Source organism: Callithrix jacchus, chromosome 6 (genome assembly GCF_049354715.1).
Source record: "Callithrix jacchus isolate 240 chromosome 6, calJac240_pri, whole genome shotgun sequence".
Taxonomy (NCBI): Eukaryota; Metazoa; Chordata; class Mammalia; order Primates; family Cebidae; genus Callithrix; species Callithrix jacchus.
In genome coordinates, this window is record NC_133507.1 from 140989257 (window position 1) to 141005092 (window position 15836).

Below are 15836 nucleotides of genomic sequence, written 5' to 3' on the forward strand. Positions count from 1 at the left end.
GCGCCGGTGCGGACTGATGATGTCAGCGCTGCTTCCGGTCCGTGGCGCTGCGCTCTGGCCGAGCCAGGTCAGTCGGGGAGTGCGGGCTGGCCCACCCCGGGCTCTGGGCTCCGAAGCCAGGGGTGGGCCCTGCCAGGAATGGGCTTGAGCCTCGCACGTCTTTTGAACTACCCTGTGCTCTGCCTTTGCGGCGCGACGGGCATGGGAGTGGGGCTGCCCAAAGGTGGGCTGGGGTTGGAGGAAGTGGCTGGGTAGCCGCTGTGTGTCTGTCCTGAGGCCGTAAGGCCCCTGACCCCACCCTTGGAGCTGGCGACGGAGCAGGGCCTGTTTTCCCTAGACAGTAGAGTAGTGTAGGTCCCAGAGACCTGGGCCTGAGCTCTCCGCATTGGGACTTCAGGAATCTTCTGGATTGTGCCGGACCTGCGACCCTGCCGTTGTTTTCTTTCCAGCATGATCCGCTGGGCTCCCAGCGCATCTCCTGGAAGAGCCCACTCATCTTGGACGAGCTCTTCGGTAGCCTCAGATCGTCCTTGAAGAGGATGACTGAGACATTATGGGCCACGCACTGTGTGTCTGCTCTCGGGGAACTGTCATCATTGACAATAAGCGCTACCTCTTCATCCAGAAACTGGGGGAGGGGTGAGTGTTTGGAAGTCAATTAACTAGTCCTGAAGGTTATGGTCATTGAAGGACAGCGGTCTGCACATGTTTGGGGCACAAGGGTTTTATCCCTATCCCTGTCCTCTCTCACCTGACAGCTCTTAGCTACACGGTATCGAGAAGGTGGATCCTGGAGCCAGGCCTGCTAAATCCACTTTGTGTGACTTTGATAAACCATGTTTTTTTCCATCTGCTTAATGGAGATGATTATCATGCCTCACTGATGGAGTTGTGAGGATTAAATGAGATAATATTATAAAATGTCTCACCCAGTGCTTGGTTCCTAAGTACTTGATAAGTGTTGGCTATTATTTACTTCTGTCAGGTGCAGAGATCTCTATTATGACCATAGGACCTCAAAGATTTCTATATCTCTGCTCCTGAGGAGCTCACAGTATAATATTCTTCAGATTTCACTTAGAGCCACATCTTGGGAGGGTTTCTGCTAAATGGGAAGAACACCCCACTCCCCACCAGGAAATTTCTCTAGGTCCAAGCCATGTTGGAGATGACCATGGCCCTTCATTGACCCCTTTGGCCCACAGTGGGTTCAGCTATGTGGACCTAGTGGAAGGGTTACATGATGGACACTTCTACGCCCTGAAGCGAATCCTGTGTCATGAGCAGCAGGACCGGGAGGAGGCCCAGCGAGAGGCCGACATGCATCACCTCTTCAATCACCCCAACATCCTTCACCTCGTGGCTTACTGTCTGAGGGAGCGGGGTGCTAAGCATGAGGCTTGGCTGCTGCTACCATTCTTCAAGGTCAGAAAGACTCTTGGTTATGGAGGGGGTTGCAACAGAGCCACGTACCCAAGGGCTGTGTGAGCAGTCCAGATGTTAGGAAGCAGGGACCACGTCCTGGGTGGCCGCTTTGGATTTGGGGTTTGAGGTGTGTGTCATGAAAGGCCTGATAGGCTTTGACACATGGAAGGGATCAGGCCTAGGGAGCAGAGGCTCCAAAAACATCTCCAACTTTAGGGAAACTTGTGTTGCAGAGAGGTACGCTGTGGAATGAGATAGAAAGGCTGAAGGACAAAGGCAATTTCCTGACCGAGGATCAAATCCTTCGGCTGCTGCTGGGGATCTGCAGAGGGCTTGAGGCCATTCATGCCAAGGGTTATGCCCACAGGTCAGTGGGAGGACCCTGTGTGCTTGCTGGGGCCCAGAGGAAGAGCCTCACTAAGAGAAATGGGAGGTCTCTGTTCTCTCAAGAAACAGCCTGCATGACTCTTTTGCTCACCGGGATTCCAGGCTTCCTGTCCAGAGATGTCCAGGTCATTTCTACTTCCCTACAGAGACCTGAAGCCCACCAATATATTGCTTGGAGACGAAGGGCAGCCAGTTTTAATGGACTTGGGTTCCATGAATCAAGCATGCATCCACGTGGAGGGCTCCCGCCAGGCCCTGACCCTGCAGGTAAAAGAGTCTCCATGCTCCTTTTCTCACCAGTTCCCCATTCCGCCCCTTCTGGTGCATGCCCCGGTTTGGTCACATGACCATGCCCTGTGCTCCACTTTTGAGCTCTGGGACCACTGTTCCAGGACTGGGCAGCCCAGCGGTGCACCATCTCCTACCGAGCCCCAGAACTCTTCTCTGTGCAGAGTCACTGTGTCATCGATGAGCGGACTGATGTCTGGGTGAGGAGCATGTAGGAGGGCATCTGGGTAGGGAGGGCTGTGGCTCTGTACCCACTGTGGAGTAGAGTAGGTTGTTGGTTTCTGTTGCATGGGGCCCCAGGAGCCACAATATGTCCCCATCCACTTCAACTTCCTTCCTGGGAACTGTTACTGATACTGTACCCAATTGCACCGGATGTGGTATAATCCCTGCCCCTGAACAGGGTGAATACAGCTCAGTGTCAGTACTGAAGGCACTGGCTAAGCAGCGGCTACAGAGGCCTCTGGCTGACTGGCAGTTTCTCTGGGCCCTGGCGGTACCATGTGGCTGAGGTCAGCATATTTTTAGCTTATATAGTGTCCTTTTACCACAGAAGGAGAGAGATGTCACCTCCATTGGTCCCCTTCTAGGTACTAACCAAGTTATACTCAGTCCCTAGGCTGCGTGCTATATGCCATGATGTTTGGGGAAGGCCCTTATGACATGGTGTTCCAGAAGGGTGACAGTGTGGCCCTTGCTGTGCAGAACCAACTCAGCATCCCACAAAGCCCCAGGTGAGCAAGCAATGAATGTGGCACGAGGTGTTTCAGACTCCCCCCTGGTATTAGCTGAGTTGGCGGATAGGTGTCATCCAATCTCCCTGAGCTCCTCCCTCCACAGGCATTCTTCAGCATTGCGGCAGCTCCTGGCCTCGATGATGACCGTGGACCCACAGCAGCGTCCTCACATTCCTCAACTCCTCAGTCAGCTGGAGGTGCTACAGCCCCCAGCTCCTGGCCAGCACACTACCCAAATCTGAAAAAGCAGCGGCATGTTGAGAAGGTGGTCCCTCAGGCCTTAGAAAGAGGTTCCTATCCCTCATTGGAATCTCCCCTAATTCCATCCAGGATACTGTTCTCTTACACTTGGGGGTCACGGGGTCAGGACAGTCATCTCAGTCCTGCATCCGCTCTTCTGCTTTCTTACCTCCAAGAGCAAAACCTGGGCAAGGAGACTTACTGAGTGAGGGTGGGTGGGGGTTGGGAAAAGGGAAACTGCTGGGATATGGAACATGGCTCTGAGTGGGACTGCTGAGCTCATATCATGTTCTGCCTCCAAATCTGGGAGCAGGAGAATGTATAAAGAATAAAGAGGAAACAGGTTGGAGTGGATCTTAAGTCTCAGTGTTCCTGGAGTGAGAGAAGAGGTGCAGGGCACCCAGAGTCTGGTTGCCATTTCCAGGTGAACAACCTGGGAAGAAGAGGGACTGGTGCAGAGTCAGCAGTGGTGTGACTTCATTCCATGGAAGGAGGTTGGTTAGCAGTGGACAGTTCTAGTTTGTCTTAGATCAGAACTTAAAGCTGCTTGGGCTTAAGCTGGTGTCTGCCTGTGTCAAAACTGGGACTAAGGCCCCCTAAAAGCACCCAACTAGTTCTTTCCTTCCTTCACTCCTGGGTTGAGCAGTTGTCAAAGCAGCCCAGCCGGTTTGCCAGGCAAGGGCCTCTGGGTGGAGACACCTGAGGAAGCTTTGGGACAGCTACATTACAATCTCCCATCCTCAGCCTAGGGGCAAGGGGAGTGGAGGTGGCAGCTGTTTGGGCTCATGTCTCCCTGATGGTTCTAGCTCATACATGGTTAATGATTAATGGGGCAGTGTGGTATGGCAGTATCCAGCTGCCACTTCTTGCCTACTCTGCTGAGTAAACAGGGGCCCTGTCTTAGCTGGACGTCAAACCTGTTCCCTAGGGAAGGGCACTGTCCCTGAATCACCAGGGAGGAAAGGCGGGAGGAAAGGCAAGGGCAGGGTTGGCATCTCCTTTGGTTGTGATCCAAGCCTCCTCCCTCCAACCATGCCCACCCTGCAGGCTGACATCAGCATGGGGCCTGGGGCTCCTGTTGGCAAAGTTGAAGCTTTCCCGGGGGCCCTAGCAGGAGTCTCCCACCAGTTAGCACTGAGGCTGAGGCCAGAAATAAATCACAAACAGAGGGGAGATGACCTGACTTTTAATGGCACAGCCCCAGCTCCAGCAAAGCAGCAAGACAGGAAGCTATGCAAAGCTGCTCAGAGGTGCAGTAGCACAAACAACTCTAGGAGATCGCCTGTGTTCCCTCCCATCCCCCAAGCTTATGACGTGGCTCCATGCCCAGGAACTCTAGGCCAGCCCAGCCCCACTCCCAAACCCTCATAATGCAGAGGAGCCTGGGCCAAGCCTTGCTTCCAGTTTGTAAATGTAGAGGCGGCAGGAAGAACAGGGCAGCAGTCTAACTCTCAAAGATAAACTACTGGATTAAACTTCTACTTGAAAGAAACTGAAGATTCATCCTTCAATAGTTTGTGTTTGGATTTGGTCCTCATTTCCTCCCTATCCCAGGTACCCCTAGGACTTCGATTTAAACTCCCTGGGGTTATGCTTCCTGGGCCTGGCAAGGACACCTTGGCAGGTCTCATCTTCAGCCATGGAAGGGATAAGGATCATTAGCAGCAAACAGTGAGGGCAGCGGCATCATGAAGGGGAAGGCAGCAGAAGCTCAAGCACTCACAGAGGGGACAAGAAACCGTGCAAGGAAACTGTTTATTTTAAAAGGATTTTGCAATAAACATAGTGAATAGGCTCCGGCAGCTGCTTTATTCTTCTCCCTCATCCTCATCCTCATAGGAATCGATGCCCACCTCCTCATAATCCTTCTCCAGGGCAGCCATATCCTCACGGGCCTCAGAGAACTCGCCCTCCTCCATGCCCTCACCCACATACCAGTGCACAAACGCCCTCTTGGCATACATCAGGTCGAACTTGTGGTCCAAGCGGGCCCAGGCCTCGGCGATGGCGGTCGTGTTGCTCAGCATGCACACAGCACGCTGCACCTTGGCCAGGTCACCCCCAGGCACCACAGTGGGAGGCTGGTAGTTGATACCGACCTTGAAGCCTGTGGGGCACCAGTCCACAAACTGAATGCTGCGCTTGGTCTTGATGGCGGCAATGGCAGCGTTGACATCCTTGGGCACCACATCTCCACGGTATAGCAGGCAGCAGGCCATGTACTTGCCGTGCCGGGGATCACACTTGACCATCTGGTTGGCCGGCTCAAAGCAGGCATTGGTGATCTCGGCCACCGACAGCTGCTCATGGTACGCCTTTTCTGCAGAGATGACTGGTGCATAGGTGGCCAGGGGGAAGTGGATGCGAGGGTAGGGCACCAGGTTGGTTTGGAACTCCGTCAGGTCCACATTGAGGGCCCCGTCAAAGCGCAGGGAAGCTGTGATGGAGGAGACAATTTGGCTGATGAGGCGATTGAGGTTGGTGTAGGTTGGGCGCTCGATGTCTAGGTTGCGGCGGCAGATGTCATAGATAGCTTCGTTGTCCACCATGAAGGCACAGTCTGAGTGTTCCAGGGTGGTGTGGGTGGTCAGGATAGAGTTATAGGGCTCGACCACGGCTGTAGACACCTGGGGTGCTGGGTAGATGGAGAATTCCAGCTTGGATTTCTTGCCATAGTCAACAGAGAGCCGCTCCATCAGGAGTGAGGTGAAGCCAGAGCCAGTGCCCCCGCCAAAGCTGTGGAACACCAGGAAGCCCTGAAGGCCTGTGCACTGGTCAGACTGAAAGGGAGGAACGAGAAGGACAGTTTAGGCAGAGGAGGGGCCTGAGGGACTCTATCACCTGGCTCCATAAAGCATAAAATAAATATATCAGCAGTCAGGGCCATACTGAGGATGCCATAGCAGTACCACACTCAAGACCATGTACAGTTAGAGATGACCCGTGTGAAAGGGATCTGAAAAAAAAACTCCTGACCATTAGGACAGTCTCTAAAGTTCCCTCCCTCCCCAGACAAACTCTCACCAGTTTGCGGATCCGATCCAGTACTGGGTCAATGATCTCCTTGCCAATGGTATAGTGACCACGGGCATAGTTGTTGGCGGCATCCTCTTTCCCAGTGATGAGCTGCTCTGGGTGGAAGAGCTGTCGGTACGGGCCATTTCGAATCTCATCTGGAAGGGCAAAAACCACAAGGCTATGCTCAGCAGAGACCTTCCTCCCCCCGGGTGGTGGCTGTGGCCAGATGCATGGAAGGACTCATCCTCCTGCCAGCCTGAGATACCAGAGTGTAAGAGAGAACCAGACCGGCTACCCAGGCCAGTCTGAGATCAGCTTGCCTTCTGCAGCTTCAAATACGGCTAGGAGTTTTCAGGGCCAGGAATGCCTGATCTAAATACCCTCTCTCCAGGGAGAAGCTTTGAGTCATGCTCCAACCCCCTCAATTTTGTCCCCACTTTTTCTCACCAATGACCGTAGGCTCCAGATCCACAAAAACTGCCCGGGGCACATGTTTTCCAGCACCAGTTTCACAGAAGAAGGTGGTGAAGGAGTCATCCCCTCCACCAATGGTCTTGTCACTGGGCATCTGCCCATCAGGCTGAATCCCATGTTCCAAGCAATAGAGCTCCCAGCAGGCATTGCCCATCTGGACACCTGCCTGCCCCACATGGACTGAGATGCATTCACGCTGAGGGATAGAGAGAGGGGACACAGCATGAGTCCCACAACCACAAGTCGTCACCTCGAAAGTCCCACTTCCACCCTATCACCTACCAGCTAGGATGACTCAGTTGGCAAGAGTGGAGGCTTGGGGCTGGGCAGAAGTGAGAAGAGGCTAGCAGCTTGCCTGGGCTCCCGGGTACAGGACTCCCCACCTGGAGGCACCCAGCAGGGAGGCCAACCTCTTAGCCCACTTTTCAGTGGGGAATCTGTCAAGTGAGCACTGTGGCTTCACATGACAAAAGAAGGGTTCCTGGAGGTATGGGTTTATGGTTAGAGGCCACCCACTTGATTATTTGCTTTGAGTATGAACAGCTAGAATTCATAGAACCCTTTCCCCCTTTCTTTCCTGTAGGCTGCAGAGGTGTCTCAGCCATCCAATCTGGTATCAGCGGACCACAAGCCATCAGGATGCCCTCCTCCCTCACCTTTAAATCCCATCTGGCTCTGGGGATCAGTCCCATCTGGCTCCTCTCCCCACCTCCACCCCTGCAACCTGGGTGTCTTCACCACTTTCATCTCTGTCAGTCGGCACGGAAGTAGCAGCAGTAATGCTTGTAAGCGCAGACGGTAGGGGCCAGCGATAAGGTTTGAGGGTATTGGGGCAAACATTGCCTTAGGCTCCGTTCCTGCCAGCCCGAAATTAACCTCCAAAGCACTAAAGTCCGCAGGGCCCGCGCACCTCCCTTCCCACACTGAAATGGCGGGGTGACGGTTTCCAAATATCCAGAAAAGGAAGCGGAACCTGCGGTGAGGCCCCAGAGGTAACCCGCCTTGCCCTGCGCAGGGTGGGCGCCATTCTGCAGCCCAGCCCTACATCCGCTCTCCCTCTGGAGTCTTTCCAGTTACTTCCCGGCCCAAAGTGGGGATTCGGTTTCGGCCCCCGCTCCTGAGCTATAAATACCACCCCCTACACGCACCTCTTTCCCCTCCCCCCAACCTGGCCTCGGCCCGCGGAGTGCTCAGCGCCAGCTGTCTCTGCCCATCCGCACCCGGGCTCCGGCTGGAGAGGGCCGGCTAGCTTCAGGAGGCCGAACCCCGTTCCCACTACCCCTCTCAGCTCAGAAGCGGGGTGCTGAGTCAAGGGAGGGGGTTCCGTGGATAGTTGGAATGCATACACAGAGGAAAGGGGGATGCGGCACTAGATAACCTGACCCCCTTCCACCTTCTAACGCCAAGCACGTGCTCGGTCAATTCAGGGCACCGGGGACTGGGGATGGAAGAGGGCAGCCAAGCGGGTCTTCCTTCGCCCGCGGAAAGGACGGGGCGCGGGCCCTCGTGACTCTCAATCAGAGTCGGGACACAAATGCTGGGTAAGGCAGGAGCAGAGTGCCAGGAGGGTTCCTCTCTGTCACTGAAGAGTCGCACTCCACCCCAAGCCCCATCTCCAGCCACCGAAGGTGAACTACAGGACTCGGCCAAAGTCACCAGGAGGGGATTGGGGAACGAAGATGCAAAACCTTCGCACCTCCTGGAGACCCGGAACGCCCGGTGGAGGTCCACGAGCAGGCTTGGAAGGAGTGTCCCCCAAAGGAGAGGAGCAATTAGGGGAGGGGCGCGACCCAAGCAGGGCCGCACTCACCATGGTGAGTCCGGGCGGTGCGTCTCACGTTGAGTCGGTGTGACGGGTCTCTGTGAGAACTGCGCTAGCTGCAGTGCCGCACCGGTCTTATATGGGGGGGCGGGGCCCGCGTTCTCCGCTTGCCCACTAGGGGCTGGGCGGCCCACAGGCCACGCCTCCCAGAGGGGTAATTGGCCCCGAGGGGCGGAGCTGGCCGGGTCCCATCCCCAAGCTGCCCGCGGGTCCCTCACCTGTCGGGGTGGGATTAGGAGTCGCGACTCAGGCTTTAACTCTTTCTTTCCCGTTTTGAGCCTACACCCTGGGCTCCCGAGGGCCTCCGCGGAGACGCAGGGTGCTGTGGCTGGGAGAGTCTCGTCTGCACCTGCGTCCTGGGGCCGCCGGTCATCCAGGTGTTCTGATTTAGGTCGGGAGCAGGCGAGGCGGTCCTTCCCAAGCGGCCGCGGCTGGCCTTTCGCCCTTACCATTCCAGCCCCGCCTCCCAGGAGACTGGAGCCGGCTGCGCGGCCGAGGCGGGTCCCCGGGGAGCTCCTGCCAGCTGCCCGACGCTTGCTGGTCCCCGGCCTGGGCGGCAGGCTTTCGCCGACGCCTGTGGGAGGCCGAGGACCTGGAGCTGCACAACCTGAGCCCCAGGGTGCCGGTTCCTTAGGCGCTCCCGCAGAACCGAGCCCGGCAGCGTGTCTGCCGGGGCCAACCCAGGAATCTGCCGGTGGCTCGCCGGCCGCCCGCGGGTTAGTGGCCGGGTCATCAGCGCCGTCACTATGATGCCTTCGTTGCGGGCACCTGCCAGTTCTCTTGCTGCCAGAGCTGTGGGGGGCGCTGACCTGGAGGCCTCAGGACCCTGAATTCGCCTCCAGGCTTCCCTGTGTGACCTTGGGCAAGTGACTTAACCTCACTGAGTCCTTGACATTTTTGTGGGTGAAAAGAGGCAGTGACTTCTCTGGAATCACTTGTTTCAGTGTTTCACTGAAACACTTGAATGCTTCAAAAGGAAACATTGTTGTAAGCTATCAAAATGTCTGTTGACTCGGAAGAGACAAGAAAATTGAGATTCTCATATCTTAGATGATTTTGACTTTTTTGGTCTCTTCTGTCTCTAAGCCAAGGGCAGAATCTGCACCCTACACCTTAATGATCTCAGCCCCAGGCCTCAGCAGAAGCACTTCTTTCTACATTTCATTCCGTTCTCCCCACTCCACCTTTTCAGGCTACTTCTGTCCTCCCTCCCTCCTTTCCTCTTTCCTCCCTCCCTCCCTTCTTTCTTCCTTCCTTCCTTCCTTTCTCCCTTCTCTCCCCCACCCCACACACCCAGGCTAGAGAGCAGTGGCACAATCTCAGCTCACTACAACCTCCATCTCTGGGCTCAAGCCATCCTTCTACTTCATCCTTCCACCTCAGCCTCCTCAGTAGCTGGGACCACAGGCATGCACCACCATGCCCAGCTTATTTTTTGTATTTTTAGTAGAGACCAGGTCTCACCATATTGTCCAGATTGGTCTCGAACTCCTGAGCTCAAGCGATCCACCCGCATCAACCTCCCAAAGTGCTGGGATTACAGGCTTGAGCAACCGCCCCAGCCTGCCTTACATTTTCTAATTGTCTCCCTTCACTGGGGAAAGTCATCCAGCAGTGCCCCGGGTGCTGCTGGTTTGCACATCCTTAAGAAACCTGTCTTCCTGGCTCTACATCACTTGGAAAGGATTCACCTGACCCTCCCCCATCATCTGACAACACAATGTAATACCGTGAAAGAACTAGTGATGGCAACTCTACCAACAAAATAGCTTAGGCAAGGCATGGAAAGGAATATAGTGAAATATGACAAGGTGTCTCTTCCTAGTAGACTTACCATCTGATTGGGAGAACAAGACTCATTCATAAAAAGAAAACTGACAAGGTCATATAGTGAGGCTGCTTTGGGGAATGAGGTCATGATCTCTACAAAGGAAGGAGCCGTAGTGATTACAGAACACATGCTGGGAGGTTGCAGACCTTCCCTGACCCTCTTTGGACTGTCTTTGTGGTTCCCTACCCAAGCAGAGTGAATGTAGTAAGAGACTTGAGCTTTCTTAGGAAAAACCCTAAACCTCTTTGACCTTCAGGTGCAGATTCTTCATTTGTAAAACCTGGGAGACAATTTCGGATTGCGAGTATCACATGAGTTTAGGGATGTGCATATTCACATCAAGGAACTGTTAAGTAGCTGTGACATTTATTTTAGTGCATATAGCACATCATGATGTAGTTATTTGTGTACATGTACATCTTACTATTATAGATAGCAAACTATTGGCAGTAAGGACTGTGTCTTATTCATCTTTGTAGCCCCCACCATAGTGCTTAGCATGCCTGGTACACATTTGTTAAGTGTGTGTCAGATGAATTGTTTCACTTCAGAGATGGTAGGCAGAAGAATGCTCCCCCATAAAGATGTCCACATCCTAATCTCCAGGACCTATGACTGTTACCTTACATGGCAAAAGACTTTGAAGATGTGATTAAGATAAAGATCTTGAGATAAGGAGATGATCCTGGATTATCCCAGGTAGGCCCAATGTAATCTCAAGGGCCCTTATAAGTGAAAGAGGGAGGCAGGAGGGTCAGAGTCAAAGAAGAAGAGGTCAGACCCAGTTTGGTGGCTCATGCCAGTAATCCCAACACTTTAGGAGGCTGAGGTGGGAGGTGGGAGGATCACTTGAAGTCAGGAGTTTGAGACCAGCTTAGGCAACAGAGTGAGACCCTGTCTCTACCAAAAAATAAAAATTAAAAAGTAATGAAGTCAAAAGTAAGTACAGGTCAGAATCAGGTGATTGTTGACTTTGAAGAGGAATAGGGGCCATGAGTGAAAGAATATGGACAGCCTCTAGAAGATAGAAAAGGCATGGAATAGATTCTCCCCTAGAATTTACAGATTTAATTCTGCAAGACCCTTTGACCCTTTTGGTTTCTTCTTCTTCTTTTTTTTTTTTTTGACAGAGTCTTGCTCTCTTGCCCAAGGTGCAGATTCTTTATTTGGATTTGCATGGCTCACTGCAACCTTGCTCTCAGATTTCTAGGCTCAAGCAATCCTCCCACCTCAGCCTCTCTAGTAATTGGGACTACAGACAGGCACCAGCACACCCAGCTACACACACACACATATATATATATGCGCATATATATATATGCGCATATATATATATATATGCACATATATATATATAATGGCTGGGTGCAATGGCTCACATCTGTAATCCCAGTACTTTTGAGAGGCTGAGGTGGGCAGATCACTTGAGGTCAGGAGTTCAAGACCAGCCCGGTTAACATGGTGAAACTCCATCTCTACTAAAAATATAAAAATTAGGCTCCTGTAATTCCCAGCTATTCTGGAGGCTGAGGCAGGAGAATCCCTTGAACCTAGGAGGTGGGGGTTGCAGTGAGCTGAGATAGAGCCACTGCACTCCAGCTTGGGTGACAGAGCAAAAATTCTCTCTCTCCTCTCTCTCTCTCTCTCTCTCCATATATATATATATATATATATATATATATATATATATATACACACACACACATTATATACATACATTTTAGATATTTTGTAGATATGATGGGGTCTTACTATGTTGCCCAAGCTCGTCTAGAGCTCCTGGCCATAAGCTATCCTCCTGCTTTGGCCTCCCAAACTGCTGAGATTACAGGCATGAGCCACTGCACCTGGCCCATTTGTTTTGTTTGTTTGTTATGTTTTTGAGACAGTGTCTCTCTGTGTCATCCAGGCTGGAGTCCAGTAGTGTCATCTCAGCTCTCAGCTCACTGCAACCTCCACCTCCTAGGTTCAAGTGATTCTCCTGCCTCAGTCTTCTGAGTAACTGGGATTGCAGGTGCATGTCACCACACCTGGCTAATTTTTGTAGTTTTAGTAGAGACAGAGTTTCACCATGTTGGCGAGGCTGGTCTGGAACCCCTGGCCTCAGGTAATCCATCTGCACCAGCCTCCCAAAGTGCTGCGATTACAGGTGTGAGCTGTCACACCCAGTCCCATTTTGTTTTGTGTTTGTTTTTGTTTGAGACAAGGTCTGGCTCTGTCTCAGGCTGGAGTGCAGTGGCACTCTAACCATCCTTCAACCTCAGACTCCCGAGTAGCTGGGACTACAGGTGCGCACGACCAGGCCTGGCTAGCTTTTTTGTATTTTTAGTAGAGACGGGGTTTCACCACGTTGCCCAGGCTGGTCTTGACTCATGAGCTTAAGGGATCTGCCTGCCTTGGTCTCCCTGGGTGCTGGGATTACAGGCATGAGCCACCATGCCCAGCCCACCTGGCTCGTTTTGGACTTCAGAACACCAGCCCTGGCAGATAACAAATTTGTGTTGTTTTAAGCTATCATGTTTTTTATAATTTGTTACAGTGACAATAGGAAAATGATATGACAGTAGAGGTGGACAGAAGCTACCATCTTAAGATGGGCAACATGCTCCCTCCAGTTCACCACAGTGCTCATCACTTTCTGTGTCTGTTGTCATATAACTTCATACACTCAGCCTACGTTACACATTTATGATACCCTGGCCCCTGTAGCTAAGAGTTTACAACACTCAAGCATGCTTTCTAGCTGACAAAATGGAGAAGACATGGGTGCAGAAAGAAATGCCCAAGACATGTTAGTGAAATACAGATTCTGCTTCTGATTGTGTGTGTGTGTGTGTGTGTGTGTCCATGTGTCCTTGGGATATATACAGATCCCCAGAATTAGGGCCACAAACTCTGGTTGAGTATGCAGGTAATGGTTCATTTTACCGGATCAAAAACTTTTAGACATTCATAGACATGTTCAGAATCTAGAAAATGCTGCCAGACACTTCTTCACTCTCCCATTGAATTATTTTTCGGTCCATCTACCTACATAAGTACTCTTCCTCTGGGTCTCTCTCCCTCTTCTCCTTTCCCATTATCATCTCCGTATTTTCTGACCCCTTCCGAGGGTCTCGCCTTTATCTTGAAGCAGGGCAGCAAGGTACTCAAAGTTTAAAATGTTTTCGCTGACTCCATCTGGGAGAGGCAGAGCCGCAGCCTTAGTGGTGTGCAGCCTTCAGTTTTTCCAGACTAGAGCATCTCCCAGCCATCCTCCTTCTCAGAGCACAGCCTTTACAAAGGGGGAACTCTATTCATCACATAGCCATGAATTCACCCCTCAATACTCTCCCTGCAGACTTGACTCACATGCTCCGCTGAGATGCTTTTGCCAAGGTCTCTAGCAGCCTACATCTTGCCAAATCCAAAGGCCACACATCTTCATCTTCATTTTTCTCAGCTGCTCGCAGCAGCATTTCCCATGGTTGATTCTTCTTTCCTTCTTGAAATTCTTTTTTCTTGGTTTTGATGACAGCACCATCTTCTAGCTTTTGTCCTGGCCACTCCTTCTTGGTGGACTATGATAGTTTAACTTTATTTTATTTTACTTTTGAGATGGAGTCTCATTCTGTCTCCCAGGCTGGAGTGCAGTGATCTGGCTCACTGCAACCTCTGCCTCCCAGGTTTAGGTGATTCTCCTGCCTCAGCCTCCTGAGTAGCTGGGATTACAGGCACCCACCACTGTGCCCAGCTTATTTTTTGTATTTTTAGTAGAGATGGGGTTTCACCATCTTGGCAGGCTAGTCTTGAACTCCTGACCTTGTGATCCACCCACCTCAGCCTCCCAAAGTGCTGGGATTATAGGCATGAGCCACAGTGCCCAGCTGAGAGCTTAACTTTATATGGTGTTCCCCATAGCCCAGTCTTAGATTCTCTTATTTCCTTCATTTATTTTTCTCCCTGAAGGAGCAATTATTAAAGCTTGCTGATGAATATATGAGGTTTTATTGAGGGATTATATTATCTCTACTTTTAGGTACATTTAAAATATCCATAATAAAAAGTTATTGTAGGCCAGGTGTGGTGGCTCATGTCTGTAATCCCAGTACTTTGGGAGGCCAAGGAGGGCAGATCATAAGGTCAGGACTTCCAGACCAGCTTGACCAATATGGTGAAACCCCCATCTCTACTAAAAATACAGAAATTAGCTGGGCATGGTGGCACATGCCTGTAACCCCAGCTACTCGGAGGCTGAGGAAAAAGAATAGCTTGAACCCAGGAGGCAGAGGTTGCAATGAGCCGAGATCACCCCATTGCATTCCATCCTGAGCGACAGAGGGAGATTCCATCTCAAAAAAACAAAAAACAAGTTATTGTAACATTTTTGGAATTATTCAAAAAGGAGTAGAATTAGAGTATATACATTCCCATACTATAGTGAAAGAATAGGATAAAACGAAATGAATGTCATATATATGCTGCTGACTCAAATTTATGTCTCCATTTTCTACCTCTCCTCTGAACCTGAGATTCATATGCCTATTTGTCTTGTTGACCTTTCCACTTGAAAGTCCATCAGACTCCCAAACATAACACATTTAACATGGAGCTCTGTTTTCTACCCTCACCCCACTCCCTGCCAAACCTGCTTCTGTTCTAGGCTTCCCAGTCTGAGTGATCATCTTCCTCCCAAGGAAGTTAAAAACTTAGGATCATTTTCCTGTCTCTCTCCTCTCCCTCTTTATAAGTTAGAATTTCTTGGCTTCAAATAATGGAAAGCCTAACTTATCAGTGGCTTAAACAATGAGGGCATTTATTATTTCACAAGAAATCTGAGTATAGGGCCTTTCCAGGGTTGGTTTAGTCATGTCACCAATAACTCCAGTATTTCTAGCTTTCTGCTCTGTCATCCTAAATGAGCTGGCGACATCTTCCCTCAGGAACACAAGATATAGCAGCTCTAAGTACCATGTCCTTATACGACACTGTCTTAAGGCAGGAAAGGGGGGTTTCCTCCCACATCTCTTTTTATCGGGAGAAAAACCCTTCCTTGAAGCGCCCTAGCAGACTTCCCCCTTATATCTCACTAGCAATTGCCTAAACCAGTCACTGGAGGGAGGAGTTAAATGACCATGGATGGTTTGGACTGAACTGTCCACACCCCTAGGTCTGGGAAAAAGCCATCTTCCTTGAACAAGTGGAAGGGTGAATACTCAAATAAATCAGGACCTTGCCAGTGAAGAACTGTGGCAGGGGCAGGGGCAGGCAAGGCTGCTGAGAAGCTCTGGCACCACCTACACTAGTATGTCCCTCACTTTACAGCCAACCCAGCTACTTCTCACCACCACCTGCTACCATCCCTTTATTCCTAGATGCCTTCAGCAGCCTCTGAACCAGCTTCCTGCTTCTAGGCTTAAAACTCTAATGCATTCTCCACGCAGCAGCTGCAGTCATCTCTGAAACACAAGCTAGGCAATGACGCTTGCCTCAAACCCTCCTGTTACACTTATATAAAAGCCATTATCCTTCCAAGTCCCCTCTGCCTCTATGATCTCATCTTGTACAGCTCTCTCCCTTCCTCACTGTGGATTTTTGGACACTCTGGGCTGGTTCCTACCTATGAATGTTTACA

General features: G+C 51.4%; 2 protein-coding genes across 7 annotated transcripts; one reads left to right on the forward strand and one right to left on the reverse strand.

Moving 5' to 3' along the window:
- Positions 1–41: 41 nt before the first annotated feature.
- On the forward strand, positions 42–3431 carry STK16 (serine/threonine kinase 16). 4 transcript variants are annotated; one of them, XM_035305813.3, is made up of 8 exons: positions 42–223; positions 450–639; positions 1206–1425; positions 1659–1792; positions 1959–2079; positions 2205–2300; positions 2713–2834; positions 2941–3431. In XM_035305813.3, exons 2-8 carry the CDS (start codon positions 554–556, stop codon positions 3077–3079), a joined length of 918 nt encoding a protein of 305 aa, XP_035161704.1. In that variant the 5' UTR covers positions 42–223; positions 450–553; the 3' UTR covers positions 3080–3431. The 4 variants fall into 4 exon arrangements, with proteins under 4 accessions (XP_035161704.1, XP_002749858.1, XP_078184737.1 ...); XM_002749812.6 differs by having other exon boundaries at positions 42–67; XM_078328611.1 differs by lacking the exon at positions 1659–1792 and having other exon boundaries at positions 42–67; positions 1915–2079.
- A 1382-nt stretch (positions 3432–4813) lies between these two features.
- Positions 4814–9084, reverse strand: TUBA4A (tubulin alpha 4a). Of its 3 annotated transcripts, none has more exons than XM_035305810.3 (4): positions 8610–9084; positions 6543–6765; positions 6102–6250; positions 4814–5857 (listed from the first exon to the last, which is right to left on the reverse strand). In XM_035305810.3, exons 1-4 carry the CDS (start codon positions 8841–8843, stop codon positions 4886–4888), a joined length of 1578 nt encoding a protein of 525 aa, XP_035161701.1. In that variant the 5' UTR covers positions 8844–9084; the 3' UTR covers positions 4814–4885. The 3 variants fall into 3 exon arrangements, with proteins under 3 accessions (XP_035161701.1, XP_002749857.1, XP_035161702.1); XM_002749811.6 differs by lacking the exon at positions 8610–9084 and adding an exon at positions 8380–8442; XM_035305811.3 differs by lacking the exon at positions 8610–9084 and adding an exon at positions 8266–8442.
- Positions 9085–15836: the final 6752 nt, after the last annotated feature.

What these genes read in the sequence shown, in the direction of transcription:
- STK16 (XM_035305813.3), top strand. Translation starts at nt 554, where the DNA reads ATGGGCCACGCACTGTGTGTCTGCTCTCGGGGAACTGTCATCATTGAC. An exon ending in ATCCAGAAACTGGGGGAGGG is followed by an intron (nt 640 to 1,205) that starts GTGAGTGTTTGG and finishes TTTGGCCCACAG; the next exon opens with TGGGTTCAGCTATGTGGACC. An exon ending in GCCAAGGGTTATGCCCACAG is followed by an intron (nt 1,793 to 1,958) that starts GTCAGTGGGAGG and finishes ACTTCCCTACAG; the next exon opens with AGACCTGAAGCCCACCAATA.
- TUBA4A (XM_035305810.3), bottom strand. Translation starts at nt 8,843, where the DNA reads ATGGTAAGGGCGAAAGGCCAGCCGCGGCCGCTTGGGAAGGACCGCCTC. An exon ending in TCCTAATCCCACCCCGACAG is followed by an intron (nt 6,766 to 8,609) that starts GTGAGGGACCCG and finishes TCTATCCCTCAG; the next exon opens with CGTGAATGCATCTCAGTCCA. An exon ending in TGGATCGGATCCGCAAACTG is followed by an intron (nt 5,858 to 6,101) that starts GTGAGAGTTTGT and finishes CCTCCCTTTCAG; the next exon opens with TCTGACCAGTGCACAGGCCT.